This window comes from Auxenochlorella protothecoides (genome assembly GCF_000733215.1).
Source record: "Auxenochlorella protothecoides strain 0710 unplaced genomic scaffold scaffold106, whole genome shotgun sequence".
Taxonomy (NCBI): Eukaryota; Viridiplantae; Chlorophyta; class Trebouxiophyceae; order Chlorellales; family Chlorellaceae; genus Auxenochlorella; species Auxenochlorella protothecoides.
The window spans coordinates 76,462-96,055 of NW_011934139.1; the positions used below are offsets into that span (position 1 = coordinate 76,462).

At 62.1% G+C, this 19,594-nt stretch overlaps 5 protein-coding genes across 5 annotated transcripts; 3 read left to right on the forward strand and 2 right to left on the reverse strand.

The window, feature by feature from the left end:
* Positions 1–4,379: 4,379 nt before the first annotated feature.
* Positions 4,380–5,901, forward strand: F751_0430 (hypothetical protein; the record flags this gene model as incomplete). The annotated part of the gene is made up of 5 exons (XM_011397614.1): positions 4,380–4,404; positions 4,920–5,070; positions 5,193–5,473; positions 5,610–5,715; positions 5,832–5,901. 5 exons carry the CDS (start codon positions 4,380–4,382, stop codon positions 5,899–5,901), a joined length of 633 nt encoding a protein of 210 aa, XP_011395916.1.
* Positions 5,902–6,429: 528 nt separating this feature from the next.
* F751_0431 (Dihydroorotate dehydrogenase (quinone), mitochondrial) lies at positions 6,430–8,842 on the forward strand (the record flags this gene model as incomplete). Its single annotated transcript, XM_011397615.1, has 9 exons — positions 6,430–6,450; positions 6,552–6,651; positions 6,729–6,875; positions 7,067–7,144; positions 7,309–7,375; positions 7,536–7,613; positions 7,764–7,927; positions 8,054–8,142; positions 8,369–8,842. 9 exons carry the CDS (start codon positions 6,430–6,432, stop codon positions 8,840–8,842), a joined length of 1,218 nt encoding a protein of 405 aa, XP_011395917.1.
* Positions 8,843–8,981: 139 nt separating this feature from the next.
* F751_0432 (hypothetical protein) lies at positions 8,982–10,652 on the reverse strand (the record flags this gene model as incomplete). Its single annotated transcript, XM_011397616.1, has 3 exons — positions 8,982–9,077; positions 9,284–9,354; positions 9,995–10,652. 3 exons carry the CDS (start codon positions 10,650–10,652, stop codon positions 8,982–8,984), a joined length of 825 nt encoding a protein of 274 aa, XP_011395918.1.
* An 871-nt stretch (positions 10,653–11,523) lies between these two features.
* F751_0433 (Tubulin-specific chaperone E) lies at positions 11,524–13,317 on the forward strand (the record flags this gene model as incomplete). The annotated part of the gene is made up of 3 exons (XM_011397617.1): positions 11,524–11,946; positions 12,040–13,146; positions 13,309–13,317. 3 exons carry the CDS (start codon positions 11,524–11,526, stop codon positions 13,315–13,317), a joined length of 1,539 nt encoding a protein of 512 aa, XP_011395919.1.
* A 4,598-nt stretch (positions 13,318–17,915) lies between these two features.
* F751_0434 (hypothetical protein) lies at positions 17,916–19,362 on the reverse strand (the record flags this gene model as incomplete). The annotated part of the gene is made up of 3 exons (XM_011397618.1): positions 17,916–18,382; positions 18,455–18,655; positions 18,819–19,362. The coding sequence occupies 3 exons, from the start codon at positions 19,360–19,362 to the stop codon at positions 17,916–17,918; spliced, it is 1,212 nt and encodes a 403-aa protein (XP_011395920.1).
* Positions 19,363–19,594: the final 232 nt, after the last annotated feature.

The following is a 19,594-nucleotide window of genomic DNA, read 5'->3' on the forward strand; positions in this document are numbered from 1 at the left end:
GGTCCCGGGGGTGAAGGGGTGTGAGGGGAGGTTGGGGGTTGCAGACTAGTAGACTGGGATGCAAGGCCGAGGCGGGGGAGGGCCTGCCTGCATCTGCCACGGTCAGCGGCCTCACCCCTGGTGCCCACAGCATCAGCCTCCCCCGCCCCAGCAAGCCGGCAGGCGCCAGGACCGCCCCAGCCACGCACCCCTCGGACCCCGCCCCGTTGCGCGCCGCCATGTCCACCATGATGAGCCCGATGAGCCGGCCCACGCACGCTCCTATCAACAGCATGGGCACGAAGACGCCTGGCAGAGTGGGGGGGGGGGGGGGGCACATGTCAGCGGGATGGATGTGCTCGTCTGGTAGGAGTGGGCCTGCAGCTGCGCACAGGCCCGTCCACGCGGGCTTCTTGGAATGGGATCCGCCCATGCAGCTTCCCGGCTCCTCGCGCTGCCCCCCGTTGGTCAACCCTCGCCGGCGCCCCACGCCGAGCCCCACCAGCAGCCAGAGGAAGCCACAGCCCGACCACCCCCGCCCACCCGAGGCGATCGCAGACCCTGCTGTCCAGGCCGCCCCCAGGAAGTACCACACCAGCATGACCACCAGGGCCGCATACCCAAACTCGCGGTGTGTGCCCCGCGAGAAGAGGTGCCGGATCGCGTCCTCGCCTGTTGGAGTGGAGGAAAGAGGCGGATGGGGGGAGTACCATCAGGCACTGTTGCTTGTGTTGGTGGAGCACAGAGTCGGCACGAACCGCTCCGATCTGGGCAGCATGCTTCCCCACATCTCAGACTTGTAGCCTCGCATGGCCGTCGGTCTGTGTGAAGATTTGATTCTTGCCGGACATGAACCCGAGCATCCTCCCTGGCACAGGCAGTCCCTCCACCCAGGCCCCGTCCACCGCTCCCACTCTCTCCCCTCACCCGTGACGCTCATGAGCGTCGCCAGCTCGTTGTAGGAGGAGGGGATGGTGATGTTGCCCTTCCCGCCGGGGCCGTCGGCGTCGCCCGGGCCGCCCCCACCATGCACCTGGCTGGTATGCGAGGTGCGGGAGCAGGTGAACAGCTCCAACGTCTCCTCCACCACTCGGCTGCAAACACAGGAGGGCGGGAGAGGTGGGACAGCGGCATCAGCGAGGGGACTGCGCATGGTGCGGCACGTGAGCTGCTAGTTTGTTGAGGATGGGCGCTCAGATGGTTTGCTACCGGGCATTAGTTACCTGACCCCCCCCCTCCTTTGAATAGGGTTACTCACTGGACGTATTCGGGTTGGCCATCGGGGCAGATTGGTGTGGTCTCCCCCTGCAGCACCACGCACTGAGGGGCCAAGGAGCAGAGGGATGGGTGCCTGCCATTGATATCTGGTGACACACTGCAACGATGGTAACGCACCGTGCACGATCACCACACCAAAAACGCCCTTGGCCCAGTTGCCATTGGCGTTGCCACTGGGGCACTGCAGCGTCTCCCCTTTCCGATCTTCAGGAATAGGACCCCCCTTCCCCCAAAGATGGGTCGTTTCCCCCAGCGCCCCCTCCCTCCAAAACAATCCTCCTCACCTGGGTAGGTGTGCAGGGGAAGAAGAGGGGCAGGATCATGCCCATGGTCACGAAGAGCATGATGAGGATGCAGGGCTCTGCCATGCGCAGGCGGCGGTCGGGGTTGATGACGCTGCCCCTGAAGCGGATGACCTTCAGGTTCATGATGGTGAAGGCCACGGCCAGGAGGCCGCAGAGCAGGCCGCAGAGGGCGGCGGGGACCATGGCCATGACGTGGTTGTTCAGCTGGGTATAGACCTCAAAGAAGACGGTGGAGGACTCGCGGTCGAACAGGCCAAAGGTGCCCTCCTGCAGCGCCGACTCGGCGCTGCGCAATGTGTCGACTGTCAGCACTGCAATCATGTTGGCGAAGAAGATCTGCCAGCTGAGCGCCTGCTGCCAGAAGGAGGCCACCTCCTCAAACACGTACAGCATGCCGCCGATGGGCGCAGAGAAGGCGGCGGCAATGCCGACCGCGGCGCCCACGGTCACAAAGTCGCGCTTGTCTTTGGGGTTCTGGAAGCGGCGGAAGAGGCCCGAGTCGCAGCCCAGGGTGGTGGAGTGGCCCTGGCTCATCCCGGAGGCTGTGAAGGGTGGTGTTGTGAAGGGGGAGAGGGGATGTGACCACTTGTTCCTCAAAGCTGTCCATGCGCATGTACATGTGACAGTTTCATGGGGCCATGCTGGTGGCAATGGGGGGAATTGCATGTGCCCTCAAATGTGCCATGTCATCAGCCACCTTGTAACTCAATCCACAAAGCTTCTGTCCCCTTGATCCCCCAAACATCATCCCTTTCCACATGCACAAACATCCCAGACCCCCTTTTGTATTTGATACCCACCAATGATGGCCCCCATGTGGACCATGGGCCCCTCTGGTCCGACAGGCAGGCCTGAGGCGACAGCGGTAGCAGCAGACAGGAACTTGACACCCAGCGTCTTGATGTTCAGAATCTGCCGGGGAGGTATGTGATGCGAGAGTGAGGTGCACGCAGGCAGGGATACATGTAGAGTTGAAGACTCTTCTGCACTTTCAACCCTGCAGCCGACATGAAAGCCCCTGGGCTATCCCCTTCTCCTGCGTTTGCACATTCACCATCCTCCTTCGTGCGCTCCCCCTCCATGATCTCACCTTGGGGATGTTGCATCCATTTAGGTAGGCCGAGACCTCTGCCACCCCAGCCCCGGCTGCCTCGGGTGCAATGTTGACCACCAGCCAGGTGGAGCAGTACACCAAGCCCAGGGAGTAGGAAAGGTTGAAGATCCAGCTCAAGATGACATGGGTGTGCGTCAGCAGCCACCTGGAGGGGTACGTGGGTGGGAAGGGCGGGTTGGAGAGAGGGTGCGTTGGGAGACATTCCCCAGCTCGGTCGCACATCACCCTACTCCCATCTGCTCCCGCTCCAGCAGCCCGCACCTGGTGCTCGCGATCTTGATCACAGCCAGGATGTGGATGAGGAGGTGCAGGAGGAAGCCGGTGATGCCCACCGCAATGCCGATGGCCGCCATCATTATCCAGCGATCCCAGTACCGCTGCCATGGCTGAGAGGGGTGAGTGAGGGAAAGGCGCAGTGTTTGTCGAGAGAATCACCCAGAGACCTCCCTCGTGTGCAGAGCGAGGCCCTCTAGGCAAATCCAGGCATGAGATACACATGTGCACACCTCCCTCTTATGCCATTGAAACCCCCCACTTGCGTGCCTGGGCGGATAGCCATTGCCGGTACACACGGCTGCTGGGGGCGAGGTAGTCGATGCTCTGCATCTGCTTCAGGCGCGCCTTCTCTGCTCGTGCCACGCGTGAGTGGGTGGGAATGGTTGTGCGGCATGCGCTGCACGCATCCGCCAGATGGGCATGGCGGCACAGCACAACTGCCTGCTTGCTCCGCCAGGGCGCCCTCTCCCAACCCCCCCCCCCCCCACCCTGCCGTGCTGTACTTGTGGTTCTTCCCGGCGCCCTCCACAGTGTTGCCTCGCAAGAACAGCTGTCTCACGGTGTTCCGGAACCCGCCCATGCGCCGGCCCTCAAAGTCGGTGCTGCTCTCCTCCACGGGTGCAGAGGTGTCGCGCCTCTCCTTGTACTGGTGCAGGGGGGCCTGCTCGCCATACGTCTCCCCACTGGATGTGCTGGGCTGATCATTCTCATGACGCGGGTTGTCACCTGTGGTGCGGGAAAGACTGGCGTGACGCGGTGTTGCGCTGACCGGTCTCTCCCATGCAATGCATGGTCCGGCAGGGCGCGAGGCAGTTCCCCTTGGGCATTCATGCGCGGAGACGACCCACCTATCCTCTCTTCATCTGGGGTGAGAGTGAACAGACCAGGTCTCCCAACGGCCATTCCCGGAGACCCTCCAGCCTTGGGGTGCGATGCGGGCCTGGGATGCCGCGTTCCGACCGGGGGTGTGAGCGGTTGCGGGCAAGTCGTGCAAGGGAGCCCAACGGGTCCGGCTAAAGCTCACTACCTTACTCAAACACGTCTAAATAGATTTCCAAAACACCCGACTCCCAGGGAGGCACGCCCACGTCCAATGAAAGGGGACGACTTAACCCCACTCTCGGACCACCGCACGCTCATCACGCGCGCACAAGAGAAGTTCGAACATGGGAGGGCGAGGGATGAGAGTGTGCGCCATGCCTGTGGCCTCATCGACCACTCCGCTGTAGGAAATGGCAATTGACAACCATCTTGACAAAGCGACAGGGATTGTGCGCGATGGCAGAGTGAGGTCTTGAGTAGCAAGGGGTATTGCGCCCTTGCTCAAGATAGCATCGGGACTTACCGAGCCCTCTGTGCACCTGTCGATCTTCTCGCCGCGTACAATGCTGGCAAAGAAAAGGAAAACCCCAGGCAGCCAGTCTAGAATGAAGAATGATCCAGACGCAGCAGGTAAGTGGTGGTGGAGCTGTCACCCCATAACCATCAAAAGCCATGAACTGAACTTGAGGTAGGACCTCCAGCTCCTTCCCATTCCCCTGCAGGACCCTCATCGCAGCCCTCGCCGTCTCAAGAACACACCCTCCGCCTGACTCCTACCGAAGCAAGGACACTTGCGCAGAAGGTGAGCTTCCTGGCATGGTGTCACCTTACTCCTGCATTTGGTAACAACCTCGTTGCACACTTTTATTGTGGGAAAGGTGTTTCTCTTTCAGCATGATGGTGGTGTATGTATACATTCACCTCATGCTGCAGTCTATCTTGTCAACCGCAGCTCAAAGAGGCAGAGCTGCTGGGCAATCGCAGCTGTTCAAGGACTCACATCTCCCAGCAGGTAGGTAGGCATGCGGGGGCTGGGACTGGTAACTTTGATTTTGTGTTCCCTACGGACCGCACGCAGCCTCTAGAATGATCATCGGTCAATTTTTCAAGGTTGCCTACCACTTTGCCCCCTATCACTGGACCAGTGCAGGAGGAAGCCAACCTCGTCCAAGCAGCGCTGCGCTTCCTCCTCTTCCGGCACGCCTCCCGCCCCGGGGTCCCCATTCCCCGCTCGGAGCTTGGCGCGGCCCTGAGCGCGGCCAGGGAGGGCGCCCACCTGCACCAGTCCGTCAGCCAGTGAGTCGTTGGGTGGCGCCTATCGCAGGGACGGGAGGCTACTCTGCATGCACTGGCCGCCCTCCCATCTCCTTGCTGTGGACCCCTCCCCTCCAAGTACCATTCCCTCCCGATCACCATAGGATCGTGCCGCTCAAAGCGCGCTGGCTCTTGGCCTCCAGGTTTGGCATCTTGGCGCGCGAGGTGACTCGGTCCACCAAGCCGGTGACTCTCCAGAGCCAGGTGGAGGACGATGCACCGGCCTCGCAGGCGGGGACCAAGCAGCGCTACTATGTGCTGGAGAGCCTCGTGCCGGCCCGACTGGCCGCCGCCGCCCCCCTGGACACAGGGGCTGGGCCTCGGCGGGCCCTGCTCATCGCCGTGCTTTCCATCCTGCACCTGGCCGGGGGACGCGTGGACCAGGGTGTGGTGCCGTGGGAAGGCAGCTGGAGGGTTTTTGAGCCATGGCACTTTGCTGTGAGCTGCAGAGCCGCCTCGTCGAACTTCTGGTTGGGACTGCCCATCTCTTTACTCAGACCAACGGCCCGTCCCCGCCTCAGATGAGCTGTGGCACCACCTGGCGGAGCTGGGGGTCCACAAGGGGGACAGGCACCATCCGGAGCTTGGGAGCGTGGACGAATGCCTGGAGCTCTTCGTCGCGCAATGGTGCGGCGGGGTGGAGGAGTATGGATGCACGTGCCAAGGCTGGGTGCAGTCTGAAGAGCTCCCGCCTGGGTTTTCCTGACACACCCACAACAACCAAATGTGCTGTCCGGGAGCAGGTACATCAACGTCAACAAGGACAGGAGTGGGTCGGGCGAGGGGATGACCTACTCAATCGGAGGTGGGTGAGGTGCTTGGGTTGGGGTAGCTGGAGCTGCGAAATCACAACTCCAGGGTCCGTGGCTGAGAATTGAGGCGCACGAATCAATCCAGCAATCCTTTCCTTCCTCTGCAGAGCATGCAGCCAGTGCGTTCAGTGGTGCTATTCCCGAATTTCTGCAAGGACTGCTCCAGGAAGAGGAGGAGCCTGAGGATGACTGTATCATGATCCTAGATGATTAGACTGCCAAACAGGATGCACCGTGCCAGGCAGGACCAACCTCTCACCACTTCTGACCATTGGTTTGACTCGACAAAATCACAAGCAGCGGAAGCCTTCGCCAATGTTGACCTTCGTGAGCAACAGAAAAAGGCACATGATCCCCCTGGCGTGGAAGGATACCGGATTTGAATGATGACTACACACACACAGGAGCGAGGGCGACGAAACGGGGAAACAATGCAAAGGTCCGCACGAAGCAAAGTCTCCCAATCTATAACAGCACAAACGACTCAATTTTATGGTCACGCTTTCGTAGGCGTGGTGTAGCTCGCAAGATGTCGCTGGCAGCTGCATGGGTGAGGTCACAGAGCTGGAGTGTGACGGGCAACCGCCCTTCTGAAGACAAGAGTCCCTCCTAGTCCCTCCTACTCAATAGTTCCGACCCTTTTGCGTGCAGAGGCGATTGGCCTATGTTGCAGGGGGCGCGTCGGCGGGCTTCTTGGCATCATACAGGCATGACTTCAAGCAGCTGGAGTTCGATGTGGCAGCGCTGTCAGGTACGCCAGAATTGCTGGGTCCCATCGACACTGACCAACCCTCGAGGGGGTGTCAACATGTCTCATTCTGGGTGCAGGGCCTGCATTGCGATTCCTGGACGGCGAGACAGCGCACAATGTAGCCATCTGGGCGGCGGCACATGGCTTGCTGCCCAAGGAGACCCGTCCAGACCCCCCCAGCCTCAGAACGACCGTGTGGGACCGGGACTTCCCAAACCCGCTTGGTGTGTGTGTGTGTGCGTAGGGTTGTTGATTAGGGGATGCGGGGCTCGGTCAGGCTGGGTGCTGGCGAGTTGCGTGTGCAGCTTTGGTCGCCAAGCCGTTGCAAAGCACAAGGCTGCTCAAGGGGGACTGAGGAGGCTTCCAGAACCTGTTATTTCAGTGCATCGCATCGCCTTTGATACCTATTCCATAGGCCTGGCAGCTGGGTTCGACAAGAGTGCAGAGGGGCCTGAGGCCCTCTTAAACCTAGGATTTGGGTTTGTCGAGATTGGTGAGTATCCCCCAAGCAAGCAACGACAGGGGGTTGTAAGGCGGCTCCCCATGTTTGAGGTGTTCTGAGGTGTATACTCACTGCACTTTGAGCCGGCCTGGAGCTAGAGGCTTGGCACGCTGCTCGCATCCATGTCCACGTGCTCCGCCCCACCTCCCCTGCAGGCTCGGTCACTCCGCTCCCTCAGCCCGGAAATGCAAAGCCTCGGGTCTTCAGGATAGAGGAGGAGGGGTAGGTTGGGGGTGTTGAGGGGACGTCATGGCAGCTGCTGACCATGCATCGCGCCAGCTTGTGTGAACCAGGCTGGAATGTTCTGTCTTGGCCCAGCAAGCCGGCAGGTTCTGATGACTTGCCTGCACCCCAACAAGATCTCCCACTGCTGTCCTGACAGGGCTGTGATCAATCGATATGGGTTCAACAATGACGGCGTGGACGCCGTCCGCCAGCGGCTGAAGACCTTCCGCAACCGGTGAGGCAGTCTGGCGGCGAGCATCTCGTCCATCGGACCCGAGGCATATATTCATGTCGAGGGCAGGCGGAACTCTGCGCGATGCAGAGCTCTCCGTCCCCTGAAAACTCCATCCTTTCCACCCCCCCTGCTCCCCCTCACACCCCTCAGGCAAGATGACCCCAGCACCAGCACCCCTGCGGGCCTGCTGGGCGTCAACCTGGGCAAGAACAAGGCCACCGAGGACGCCGCCGCCGACTACTGCATCGGGGTGGCCAAGCTGGCACGCCTTGCCGACTACCTGGTCATCAACGTGTCGTCGCCCAACACACCTGGTGCGGGTGGAGGGTACATGGGCTACTGGGTGCACGCTGTGACATCCTCCGTGCCAGCGACATGCCCGCTCGCTGCCGGCGATTCGTGCCCCCCTCTACAGCGATTCCGCCTGGCCCCATGCACAGGCCTGCGCGCCCTCCAGGGCAGGCGGGAGCTGCAGTCCTTGGTCCGGCGGGTCAAGGCCGAGCGGGATGCCCTGGCCTGGCACGGGAAGGTGTGTTGACGTTCTCCTTGACGCTGTGTTGGGTATTGGCATGATGCCCCAGTGCCAGACCTGCATCTTTGGACATTGTTGGTAGTTGTCAGCCATGGCAGACTATGGTGCCATGCATGCTCCCGGCAGGCGTCTGCCTTGTCAAGGCAGCCTGCAAGTGCCCCGTCTCTCTGCAAAGGATCGTGTCCCACCCTTTGCCACCCCTCACTCCCATCAACTCATGCAGCCCGCCCCGCCGCTGCTCATCAAGATCGCGCCCGACCTCACGGCGGAGGATCTGGGGGACATTGCCGCCGTGGCGCTGTCCGAGGGCGTTGATGGCCTGGTGGTCTCCAACACCACCCTGGAGCGCCCGCCAGGCGTCGCGGCGCACCCCGCCGGCGCCGAGGCCGGCGGATTGAGCGGGGCACCCCTCTTCGAGCGCAGCACGGCGGTGCTGGGGCAGTTGTACCGCCTCACCCACGGCCGCCTGCCCCTGATCGGCGTGGGCGGCGTGTCTACGGGGGAGCAGGCCTACCGCAAGATCCGCGCGGGGGCCTCCCTGGTGCAGCTGTACACGTCGCTAGCGTTGAGCGGGCCGGCGCTGGTGCGGCGCGTGAAGCTGGAGCTGGCCGCCTGCCTCGCCCGCGACGGCTTCAAGTCCGTCGCTGATGCGGTGGGCGCCGACCATCGCAGGGACGCGCAGGGTAGAAGGGCTTGAGTAATTCAATGGGAGTGGTTCTGAGGACTCCAGGCCTGCACTGTCTGTTTGAAAATCCAACCCTGTCCCAAACTGTGTGAGAGTCTGTCACAGGAATCGACATTTACACTCGATTTGTTCCTGGCCAGTTCCTGCGTGGCTACTGCTCGTCGCCGGCGGAAAAGTCTATCCAGTTCTGAGGCAGGGCCTCCTGCTTCATGGAGGGGTCCCACCACTTGGACTGCTGCACCTGCGACTGCGGGGTGTCCAGTGATAGGGTGCTGCGTGAACACACTGGCGCTCGTCATCGAGCGTTTGTATGCCAGTGGGAGACTTGCGACGGTCCTTGGGCACTGCTCGGATTGCAGATAATGCAAGAGGGAGCATTCTGATCATCCAACAGTTCAACCACGAGCGTCGCCGCCTCCCCACCCTCAAGGCTACACCCAGACACCCCCATACCTTGGTCTGCTTGAGGAAGCGCTCCCAGGTCTTGCGCGCATGCTCATCCATCTCCATCTCCTCCAGCACACCTGGAAGGGAGGGCGCTGAATGTTACACAGTGCTTAAAAAAGCATGCGCTGCCCCACACAGGGTCGGTCTCGTCCACACTGGCCTCCTCGTGCCTGGGATGGGGCTGCTGCTCCGCCTGATGTCAGCCCTGAGACCGTCCAGGTCTGCAATCGACGTCAGGAAAGGATTGCTTTCCTCCACGGCATCGCCCTGAGCGAAATTCCCACCCGCCCCTGGTGTAAAAGGGTTCAGAGGGACGTCTGAGACCGTGGCCAGTCTGTCTGTCGGTGGGGACGCCGGCTGCATCTCCCCTGCCGGACCCGGCGCAGCTCCGTTTGCCTCAGCGCATGCGCCTTGCGCAGCGTCGGTGTCGGCGCCGGCCGCCAGCACCCTGCCTTTCCTGCTGACGGCCTGGAACACTGCATGAGGGGGATCGTGGGTCCTGGCAAGATTCACTCAAGTATCCTTGTGCTATGAGAAAGCCATGCGAGTCCCTCATCCCTGCCAACCCACCAGTGGCATCCGTGGAGGCAGCGGCTTGGACAGGTGACAAAACCCTGCTCAGGCGGTTGCTGAGCGCTCGGAGGTCTGGCCGGGACGCAGCCGCACTGGCGGCTGCTGCAGCGGCCCTGGCGGCGGCAGAGCGGCGCCGAGCAGCACGCGACCGCGCCAGCGCCAGGGAGGCCGCACACAGGAGGGCGGCCCCGAGGCAGATGGCGGGTGTGGGGACGACGGGCGCAGGGAGGCGGGGCAGGGCCTGGGAGACCGCCGTCCATGACCCCCGGACCCTCCCAGCCACGGCAGCCGCGCCTGTCCAAGGTATGGGGCCCTTGGTCCCTGTCGCCGACTCCTTCGCGCGCTCAGGGGCAGCGGCAACGTAGTTGCGCTGCAAGGCGCCGCGATGACGCCGCCGGTGCCGGGGCCGCCGGTCAGAGGGGCCGTGCATGCGGCCCCCGCGCCGGGGTCCGCCCAGCGTCGCCCCCTTGCTCTCCTCGGCATCGGACTGCTGACCAGGGGACCCCAGGAGGGCGTCACGCCACTCAGCCTGCACATGCTTGATCTTGCGCGCCAGGTCGGCGGCCAGCCTGTTCAGGCTGGCTTGGAGGGCCTTGAAGGTCTCCCGCGGCACCGCCAGCCACTGCCTGAGCCTGGCAGGCTGGACCAGCCGGCCCAGGGCGGACAGGGAGTGGGCCAGCAGGTCCGACACCTCCTGCAGCACGCGAGCAGCTGCACATGCAGCCTGCTGCGCGGCCCTGTGAGTGCTCGAGAAGAGCTGGAGCGCCTGAGGGTGCTGGGCCAGGCCCCAGACCTGCTGCATGGCCTTTTGTGCTCTGTGGGCGATGAGGCTCCAGGCCTCAAGGACAGCTTTGGGCACAGTGATTCCAGAGGCCAACTCAGACACTGTCGAGCTCAAAGCCCGCAGGGGCAGGGCATGTGGACCTGTGTGTGCAGTGGTGACATTGGATTGGCAGGCCTGCATGGTAAACGGCGTCCTTGGACCTGTGGCAGTCCCACAAAGTCTCCCCTCTCCAATCAGCCACTCCTGCCCACCACCACTCAAGCAGCGCACCAGTGGGATGCATCGAGGCGTGTCGCGCAGCAACACGCACCATTCCGCGCAGCCGTTTCTGCACGGCGAGGGAATGATCGATACTGAAGTATCGGTGAGTCCGCAGCTCGCCTTGGGTGCTACACATAGTGACCTACCACAGATATCGCAATCCACCAACCTCACCCTCTGCATCTCGACACGATGGGTCAGAGACCTCCCATTCGAGGTCATCATCATGCTTATATCATGTGTTGAACGATGGGCATGGATCAGCTGACCCAGAGGGAGGGTTGCCATCGGCACAGCTGCCGGTGGACAGAGCCCCACGCGATTATGAATGAGTTGATTTGATTATGTTGTATTCTGGTCGAAACATCTCTGGCTGATACTTTCCTGGACACCACTGTCTATGAAGTATCTGCTGACTGCCAGCTGCTCCGGCGTATTTTGAGCTCGGCGCGCGAGGATCCATGCCAGCCAGGCCCCGTGTTGCAGATGGATCCTCGGCATGATTCGTTGCCACATTCACGAACAAGGGCTTGAAGGCATGTGTATATGACCCTCGTCTACTGGTATAGACATCCCAGCTGCATCCACTTCCAGGCCTCCCAGATCACTTACGAAGGTCACCCACGAGATGCGAGTGGGTGACCGCATCGTCCTCCAAGGGACCCATCGGGGCACTATTAGGTACATAGGCAGTGTACCCAATCAGGCTGGGGAATGGACGGGCGTGGAGTGGGACGATGCCTCCCGAGGAAAGCATGACGGCTGTGTGGCCGGTCAGAGACTGTTCACATGTCAGCGGCCTGGGACTCCAGCGACCTTCGTGCGCTCCCGGAAGCTGGTAGAGTCTCTCCTCCCCGTGATGAGCCTCCTGGAGGGCCTGAGGGAGAGGTACTGCAGGGATGAGGCCCCCAGCCTGGACCTGCCGTCCCCCGGCCAGCACCCCAAAGGGCGGGGTGTGGTGGTCATGGGCAGGGCTGACCTCCTGGCGGCAGCCTCGGACTTGACCATGCTAGCCCACGCCAGCGTTCTTGGCATGCACGTCGCCGCCAGGGTGAGCTCAGGGCAGGTCGATTGCTACCTCGGAGGTGATTTTCGTACAACATCCCTCCAACCACACAGAGTTTGTTCCCAATACATTTCGCAGGACCCCCCTGATGACCTGTCCCAGGCTCTGCCCAGCCTACAGGACCTGGATGCCGGCGATACCCTGCTCGGAAGCTGGCACGCGGCTGCCACGGCGCTCTCGAGCCTGCCCGCGCTGCGCACGCTGAGCCTGGCGGGGACACGGCTGGAGGCGGTCCCCGCCCTGCCGCCCCCGCCGCCCCTCCCTGCCCTGCGGACCCTGGTTCTGTCCAGCACGGGGGTGGGCTGGGGGGGCGCGCTGCGGATCGGTCGCTCTCTGCCCTCCCTCGCCGCGCTGTGCCTCTGCGACGAGAGCGTGGAGGACGTGAGCCCTGCTGAGAAGGGTGAGTGCGACCTGACGGCCACCTTCCCTGCTCTGGAGTCCCTGGATCTGAGCGGGAACCTCCTTGCCAGCTGGCGGCAGGTGGCAGCCCTGGCCACCCTCCCGTCGCTCCAAACCCTCAACCTCACGGGTAACCCCTGGGGCAGCAGTGGCGACGACAGCGACTGCGCAGTGCCCTGCCCCCCTGGCTTCCGCACGCTGCGTACGCTACTCCTGGGCGGCACCCGCGTGTCCAGCTGGAGCCAAGTTCAGGCCCTGGACGGCCTGCCAGCGCTGGCCAGCCTTCGCCTGACTGACACGCCCCTGTGGACTCGGGCCCCCGCCACCGCACGAGCCCAGACCATCGCCCGACTGGGGGGCCTGGTGCAGCTCAACGGCAGCCAGGTGGCGGCTGAGGAGCGGAGGGATGCTGAGCTGTGGTACCTCCGTAAAGTCACTGGTGGGGTGGCGACGGGGGAAGAGTTGAGGGCCCTGAATGCGGCTGAACTCGTCGGAGGCAGGGGTTGGCCGACGCCCTGTGTGATGAGGCGCTGCACCTCTGCCTGGCCCATGCCTGATGAGCACAGGGTCATCGCCCTCCCCCGCCCTGCTCATCAGATGAGCTGGCTGCGAGCCCGCAGGATAAAGAGGGCGTGCTCGCCTGCCACCCCCGCTACCCCGCTCTGCTGCAAGCACTGGGGGCCCCTGCCCCTGCCCTGGCTTCCAGGGGGACTGGGCCAGGGTCCAGCCGGCTCCTGGAGATCGCCCTGCACCATGAAGAGCGTGTGGTCATCAAGCGCCTGCCAGGTGCTGCTTGTCGGTGGAGGAAGTCGGATGAATGCGGGCCCATCGGTGTCTAGATAGTTTCATAGGCAACCAAGAGCTGCACGCTGCGATGGGAAACAGCCGGGGGTCAGATCCTGCCGCCTGCACCCTGCGATCCGACTCCCGCACCGCCTCCCAACGCAGAGTCGCTGACGGTGCAGAGGCTGCGGGCGCTCATCGAGCGACTGATGGGCGTCCCTGCGGCAGCACAGAGGCTGGTCCTGGAGACCGGCGAGGGGCACGAGGACATCAGTGCGCACCTCGGACGCCAGCTGGCAGCCTTCAGCATCACCCCGGGCTCCAGGCGGGTAGTGGGCAGGGGAGTGCTGTCTGGGAGGCCATGGCAGTCCTGATCTGTGATCATCCCTGGGGAGATCAAATTCCGAGTCCTATCTTGAAACTGAGCCCGCGCCAAATGGGCATGCATTTGGTTGCTAGGTCAGCCATGCTGGAAGCCACTTGCCAACGAGCACTGAGCGCCCTGACCACCCCCTGAACCGCTTTTGAACCCCCAAACTGCACAGGATTATGGTATCATCAGTCAATCCCGACCAGATCAGAGGGCAGCAGGCTCTGCAAGCAGCACGCGCGCATGATGCACTGGAGCGCCGCATGATGGAGCAGGAGAATCATTTGCAGCATTTACACTTGGAGGAACGGCGTTTGATGGGCTGAAGTGGGCTATCAGGTGTCAGTCTCGTGACCATGCAGGATACCCAGAATGAGAAGCTTGAGCGCATTCTATCTTGTTACAATGAGGCGTGCTGCTAGGTGTATCACAAAGTGCATGGGCAAAGCGAATGGTGTGTGCCTTGGAACCTTGCTGCCAGGACACACTTCCTTGTCAGCTTGCCCTGCCTGGTACTTCCTAACATCATGATTTGCTCCCATACCATCGCTCCACTCGAGATGCAAAGGATCTTGGACAGAAAGAGCTTTATATTGGCCTGCATACCCAGCCCCTGGCTTGACACTTTCCTGTTGGTAGGACAGAGCTTCCTCTTCTAAGGTCAATCTCCAGGCGCCCTTTCACGCACAACCCATGCGCAGCACGAGCAGGGGAAGAGGAGCCTGCTTCGTCCCTCATGCAGACCCATTTCGTACATGTTGACTCAAGGCATGCATCATAATGCTGCTGCAAAGGGTATCTTTCAGAGACTGAGGTGGCAACAAAGAGGGCAGGGCGCTCCACCTCTGGGTGTCCGCCTCGTTGCGGGCCCCACACAGGTCGGTTCACCTTGAAGCTCACCAATGCCCTGCGGTCCTGTTCAGACTATTATTTTCGGCACACAATCGTTGCGGAAAACTGAGCATGGCACAAGCAGCTTGAGGTTCCTTGGACGAGGAAGTGGTAGAGCGAATCGGAGGGGAATGTCGTACTCGGCTAGCCATGGCTACAGGAGCATCGCCGAGCTGGCAAGGTGTGGCATTACATAGGGCATGAAAGGGTGTGGGCGGGCATGTAATGTGGACATCTATAGAGGTCGGAGCGCATGGCTATGATCGAGATCCCGTCTGCATCCCTGCACACGCCATGCAGCCAGGCTCCCAACTTCACCCTGGGCATACTGGGGGACCTGCACCTGTCACCGGACAGACAGATGAGACTGTTCGAGGAGGCCAAGGATCAACTTGTGACAGTCTTAGAGTCCCAACAGGCCAAGCTGGGGGGCGGCACTGCCTGCCAAGCTGGCTTGATACAGCTCGGGGATGTGGGTGGATATCACCACCAGCCAGGCTCACTGGCGTGCTTCCAGCGTTGCCGGGACTGGTTGGCAGGCTTCGACCTCCCGGTCGCTCTCATCACTGGGAATCACGACCTTGGTGAGTGCCCTCTTGTGGAGCACGCTGCATAGGATGGCTGAGGGTACTAGTGCATGGGCGATGCCCACACTGTCGTTGCCGATGTGGCAGCTGCACTCTGTTTCTTTTATGACCGCCCAAAAGGAGGCCCTTTTCCACACCCTTTCCCAACTCCCCCAGAGGGTCTTGAGTTCAAGACGGATGCCTTGAATCTCGCGGCCTGGCAGGAAACATTCCAGCAGGAGCACCACTGGCGGGTAGATGTGGGGCCCGCCATCCTCTTGGGCCTCGGCACGTCTCGCTTCAGGAGTAACCAACACTCTGCACATGAAGTAAGACACGTGATAGGTGCACTGGGCTCGTGAATTGGTACATGCTGGTTGGTAAGATATCATCCCAGTCTTTCTCCATCACTCGGGCACGTCTTCTGCCCCTTGCCACAACCGTAGGTTGGAAGTGCATTTCACCGTTGTACCCTACCTCACCCTCTCGTCAGGTCCATGTGGACGCAGAGCAGTTGGCCTGGTTCAGGAATCAACTGGATGCCTCACAGGGTCGCCCAGTCATCGTGTTCAGCCATGCGCCCATTCTCGGCAGCGGCGTCAGGGTGGGTCGCTGGCGGGCTGGCGGCTTGGGTCGACGGTCGACCCGTCAGCGATCTTGCTCCAAGGAATGCAGAGGTTGCAGTTTCATGGGTGCATGCCGCCTCCCAATCAAGAACCGGCAGTACATTGCATGCACTGTGCCATGGTACAGTAGCACAACAGAGTAAAGCTGACCTTCCACGCAGTCCGTGCTGGATGTCCACGTCAAGAATCGATGCGCCTGGCTTAACCACAGCACCAACCCCCATGTGTTCATGGAGCTGGTGGAGTCCCACCCCAACATACACCTGTGGTTCAGCGGGCACTTCCACCTCAGCCACAACTATGCAGGTGTGGTGGGGGTGCGGGGTAGAAATCGAGTGCGTCTGAGCCTGGCATCCATTCGCATGCACATTTATTTTGGGCTGCGTCTGCATTGCTGTCGCTCAACTGCACGAGCCAGAAGGTGGATGTATTCCTTGCTCCCAGCCTCCTCCTCTCCCAAGCACAGACAGCATATCGGTGGTGGGTCGAACAGCCTTCGCCACGACAGGTGTCATCGGCAAGGCCAATCGGGATGGCTTCAGGCACTCCTGGGTCCTTTCAGGTATGAAACTCATTGCAGCGGTGGGCCTGAAGTGTATGTTGGGTGAGGGTGAAGGCAACCCCACCCTCCTCCACGTGCCTGACAACCAACAACCACCTTTCCCGCTACCTCTTTGCAGCAACACCCACAGAGTACAGACTGCAGACTTTGGACCATGGCACTGGCAGACTGAGGCTGGACCTTGTACAAGAATGGTGCGAATCAGTGATGTTGATGCCTTCAGTGCTTGATGGATGTACCATGTCAACAGCACAAACCATTGCGCGTGCCGGACCTCAGCCCACCTTCATGGGTGCTGAGACGATCCATGGCGCTTCCACCGCCCTCCAATGGAGGCATGCGTGTCTTCGCCTGCGTGCCAGACGCGTCCCATCATCCCTTCCCCAATCTCCTGCCAGGGGGAGCAGGGCAGCGCCAGCCCCTCGTCCAAACAGAACAAACCTGCTGAAAGCCCCATCAGTCGTGTACGGTGGTGACCTGAGCATGTAGATGTGCATGCAACCCATTGGGCCTGAGGTGTGGCTCTCCACCAAGTGAATCCCCCCTGAGAAACAAGCCTGCCTGGTGCCACGACCCTGCCAAGAACAGGGGCGCATGCCTGTGTGTCAGCCAACCCTCCCCAGGCCGACACCCTTCCACTCCCATCCTGTGCAGACCCGTGATGTCTGCTCTGCCTGGGCTCCAGTTCGAGGGAGGGGAGGCGCTAGAATCCACAGCAGCACAGTGGTTTCAGATTGGGAACGGCGCCGTCTTAGGAAGGAAGGTCGGTCTGGTTGTTCTGGTGTTTGTCGTCGTAGGGCCGTGGGGATACGTACATGACTCACACATAATTGGCAACTACCGAGCGAGCGGGCGTTAACCCTCCGCTATTTCCCGCTCACCGACATTTGCACCCCCCTGCATGGATCGCAGGAGGGCCTGCTGGTGGAATATGAGGCAGCCTCGGCATCGCCCATCGGAGTCGTGCTGACTGACCTCGAGGATGATCACCAGGTGCCCAGGAATGACAAATATGTCTGTGATCGGCCTGTGTGTTGGGGGGCTCAGTGGCAAGTGCCCAGCTGGGCGCCATCCCATCGCCGCAACCAACCGTGCTATCACTCACCCTACCTCCCGTGTTACCAGATACGATTCAGGGGCGCGGACGGTGGGATCCTGTCGGGCATCGCGCTCGACGAGGCCACAAGCTTGGAAGTGCATGGACCGGAGGGAGACGGGGCCGCAGAGGTCGCGGTGCTGCACTCCATCCCCCGGAATGCGCAAGGGACATTCTACCAGGCGAGGATGGAGGCGACTCTGTGGCTGAATGCATTGCTCGGGGTGGTGAAATGCTTCGGATGTGCAGCCAAACCCTGGAGAGACTGGCGTACGGCATGGATGGACTGTTGGGCACCCCCCTTCCCATCTCGAATACCTCCATGCCCATCCTCTACCACTCACTACCCCCTGCAGATTTTCCAGCGGAACAAGTGGCAGCTGCGGCTGGCAAAGGAATCTGCCACCAAGGCCCACCCTGTCGCAACCAGCCAGTGATTTCCAGGGCTGCAAGTCCCTACCCCACTGCTGAAGCAGGTTTTATAGATCCTACACTCACACAAAATTGTGGGACATGGGAATGTCACGGATGAAGAGGGGTGGGACCATTCCAGGGCAGCAACATATATACAGGGGTGGGAGCGAGCCCTCATACAATGGCAATGTTGGCACAGCGTCAGGCCCTATAGGCATGCGTCTTTGGTGGCCGGGGGACCAACCCTTCAGAGGGTCGCCGTGTGCCAAGACGCGTCCGACTCCTCGGCCTCCCCCCCCCCTGCAGCAGAACCGCGCGCTCTGGCCATCCCCGCCCCGCACATGCGGTCGCCGCCGAACTCGAGCGCGGCGCCCTCGATCTCCACCACCTCCACCAGCTCCCGGTCCCCCCGCCACCACCCAGGCGTGCCCTCGTACAGCTCAACGGTGAGGCTTGCTCGGTACGCCTCCACCGCCGTGCCCGGCTCGAAGCCCTCCGCCATGGGGCAGGTCACGTGCCCAAACAGGCCTGGCGGGGCGCGCGCCGTCACCACCGCCGTCTGCCCCGTCCAGGGCGAGTGCGCGGTGAGGCGCAGCGTGGCGTTGCAGGGATCCGCCTCTGCTGTGAAGGAGGTGGGGTCCTGGGGCCGGAAGTCCCACTCCCGCCCGCCTGGCGAGCGCACGCCCAGCAGCCAGGCGTCCGGAACCAACCGCCCTGGCAGCACTGGGGTTGGCAGCTGGCCGCCCGCCAGCGCCACGGCGGCGCGGGGCCGGGACGGGTCTCGACCCGGCGCCAGGTCCAGGCCCTGGGCCCAGGCCCAGCCGGGCGGAAAGGTGCCGCCCCAGTTCTTCTCAAAGTGCGCCAGGCCGGCGCCCGTCACGGTCTCACCGCTGGAGTCGTTGCGCAGGGACCAGGCCACAGGCGTGCCCAGGGAGTAGACAAACCAGTGCAGGCCCACCAGCTGGGTTGGGAGGCCGGAGATGCCGCCTTTGGAAAGGGAGGTTTGAGGTAGTTCACAGATGGGACCTGGCAGGCCGGCCGCGCTCGGCAGCTTGACAAGTGGCAGCAAAGCCAGGCTGCAACACACACAGCCCGACCCAATGCCAGGCCCCTGCTGGCCCCTGCTGCAGATCAGTACCGCCCAGCCCACCTTCCGGGGACTCGTCGTTGGGGCCCCAGCGCAGGGGAGGGCCAGTGCAGCGTGCGTCCATGGTCAGCCCACCCAGTGTCACATGCAGGGCGCACTGCTCCCCCCGCATGTGCAGCAGGGCGGTACCGTCGTCCGCCACCACCGAGAAGTCCGGGGGGGTGTGGGGCTCGGGGTCCCGCACCACGGTTTGACCACCGGCCCCCGTGACCGACAGCTGCACACCCGTGCTCTCGAAGGTCTGTAGGGCCCGGCTGCCCTGCTGCACCAGCAGGCTCGCCAGGGAGATGTTCCAGCCCAACCTCCCGCGAGGCATGGTGCCCACGATGAGGCCCAGGGAGGAGGGCAGGACCGGGCCCGTCCCGTCGTCTCCTCCCTCGCCCTCTGGCTGTGCGGTCGTGATCCGGACATACCATCCCTCGAACCAGGTTCGGAAGGCGGGATCGTACATTGTGGGGACATGTGGATCGTACAGCGAGGCCCGGGCGGGGGTGGGAGCCAGAGCCGCGAGTCCGCAGAGCAGGAGCACCCCCGCAAGCCTGGTCATCGTGGTCATGACCTATGCCATTTCCCCTCGACAATGCATACAGTGGTCTGTAATGGTAAATTGTGGCCGGTCACTGGGTCGATGTGAGAACCAAGCCAGCGATCTGAGCGGAATCGATGTCACAACTTCGCGGCAGAGGGTCCGTGGAGCCGGAAGGCAGGGAATAACAATGAGAAGGGTTTGGTCGCAGCCACCATGTCCATGGCAAGGGTGATAGATCAGGGAGGTATAC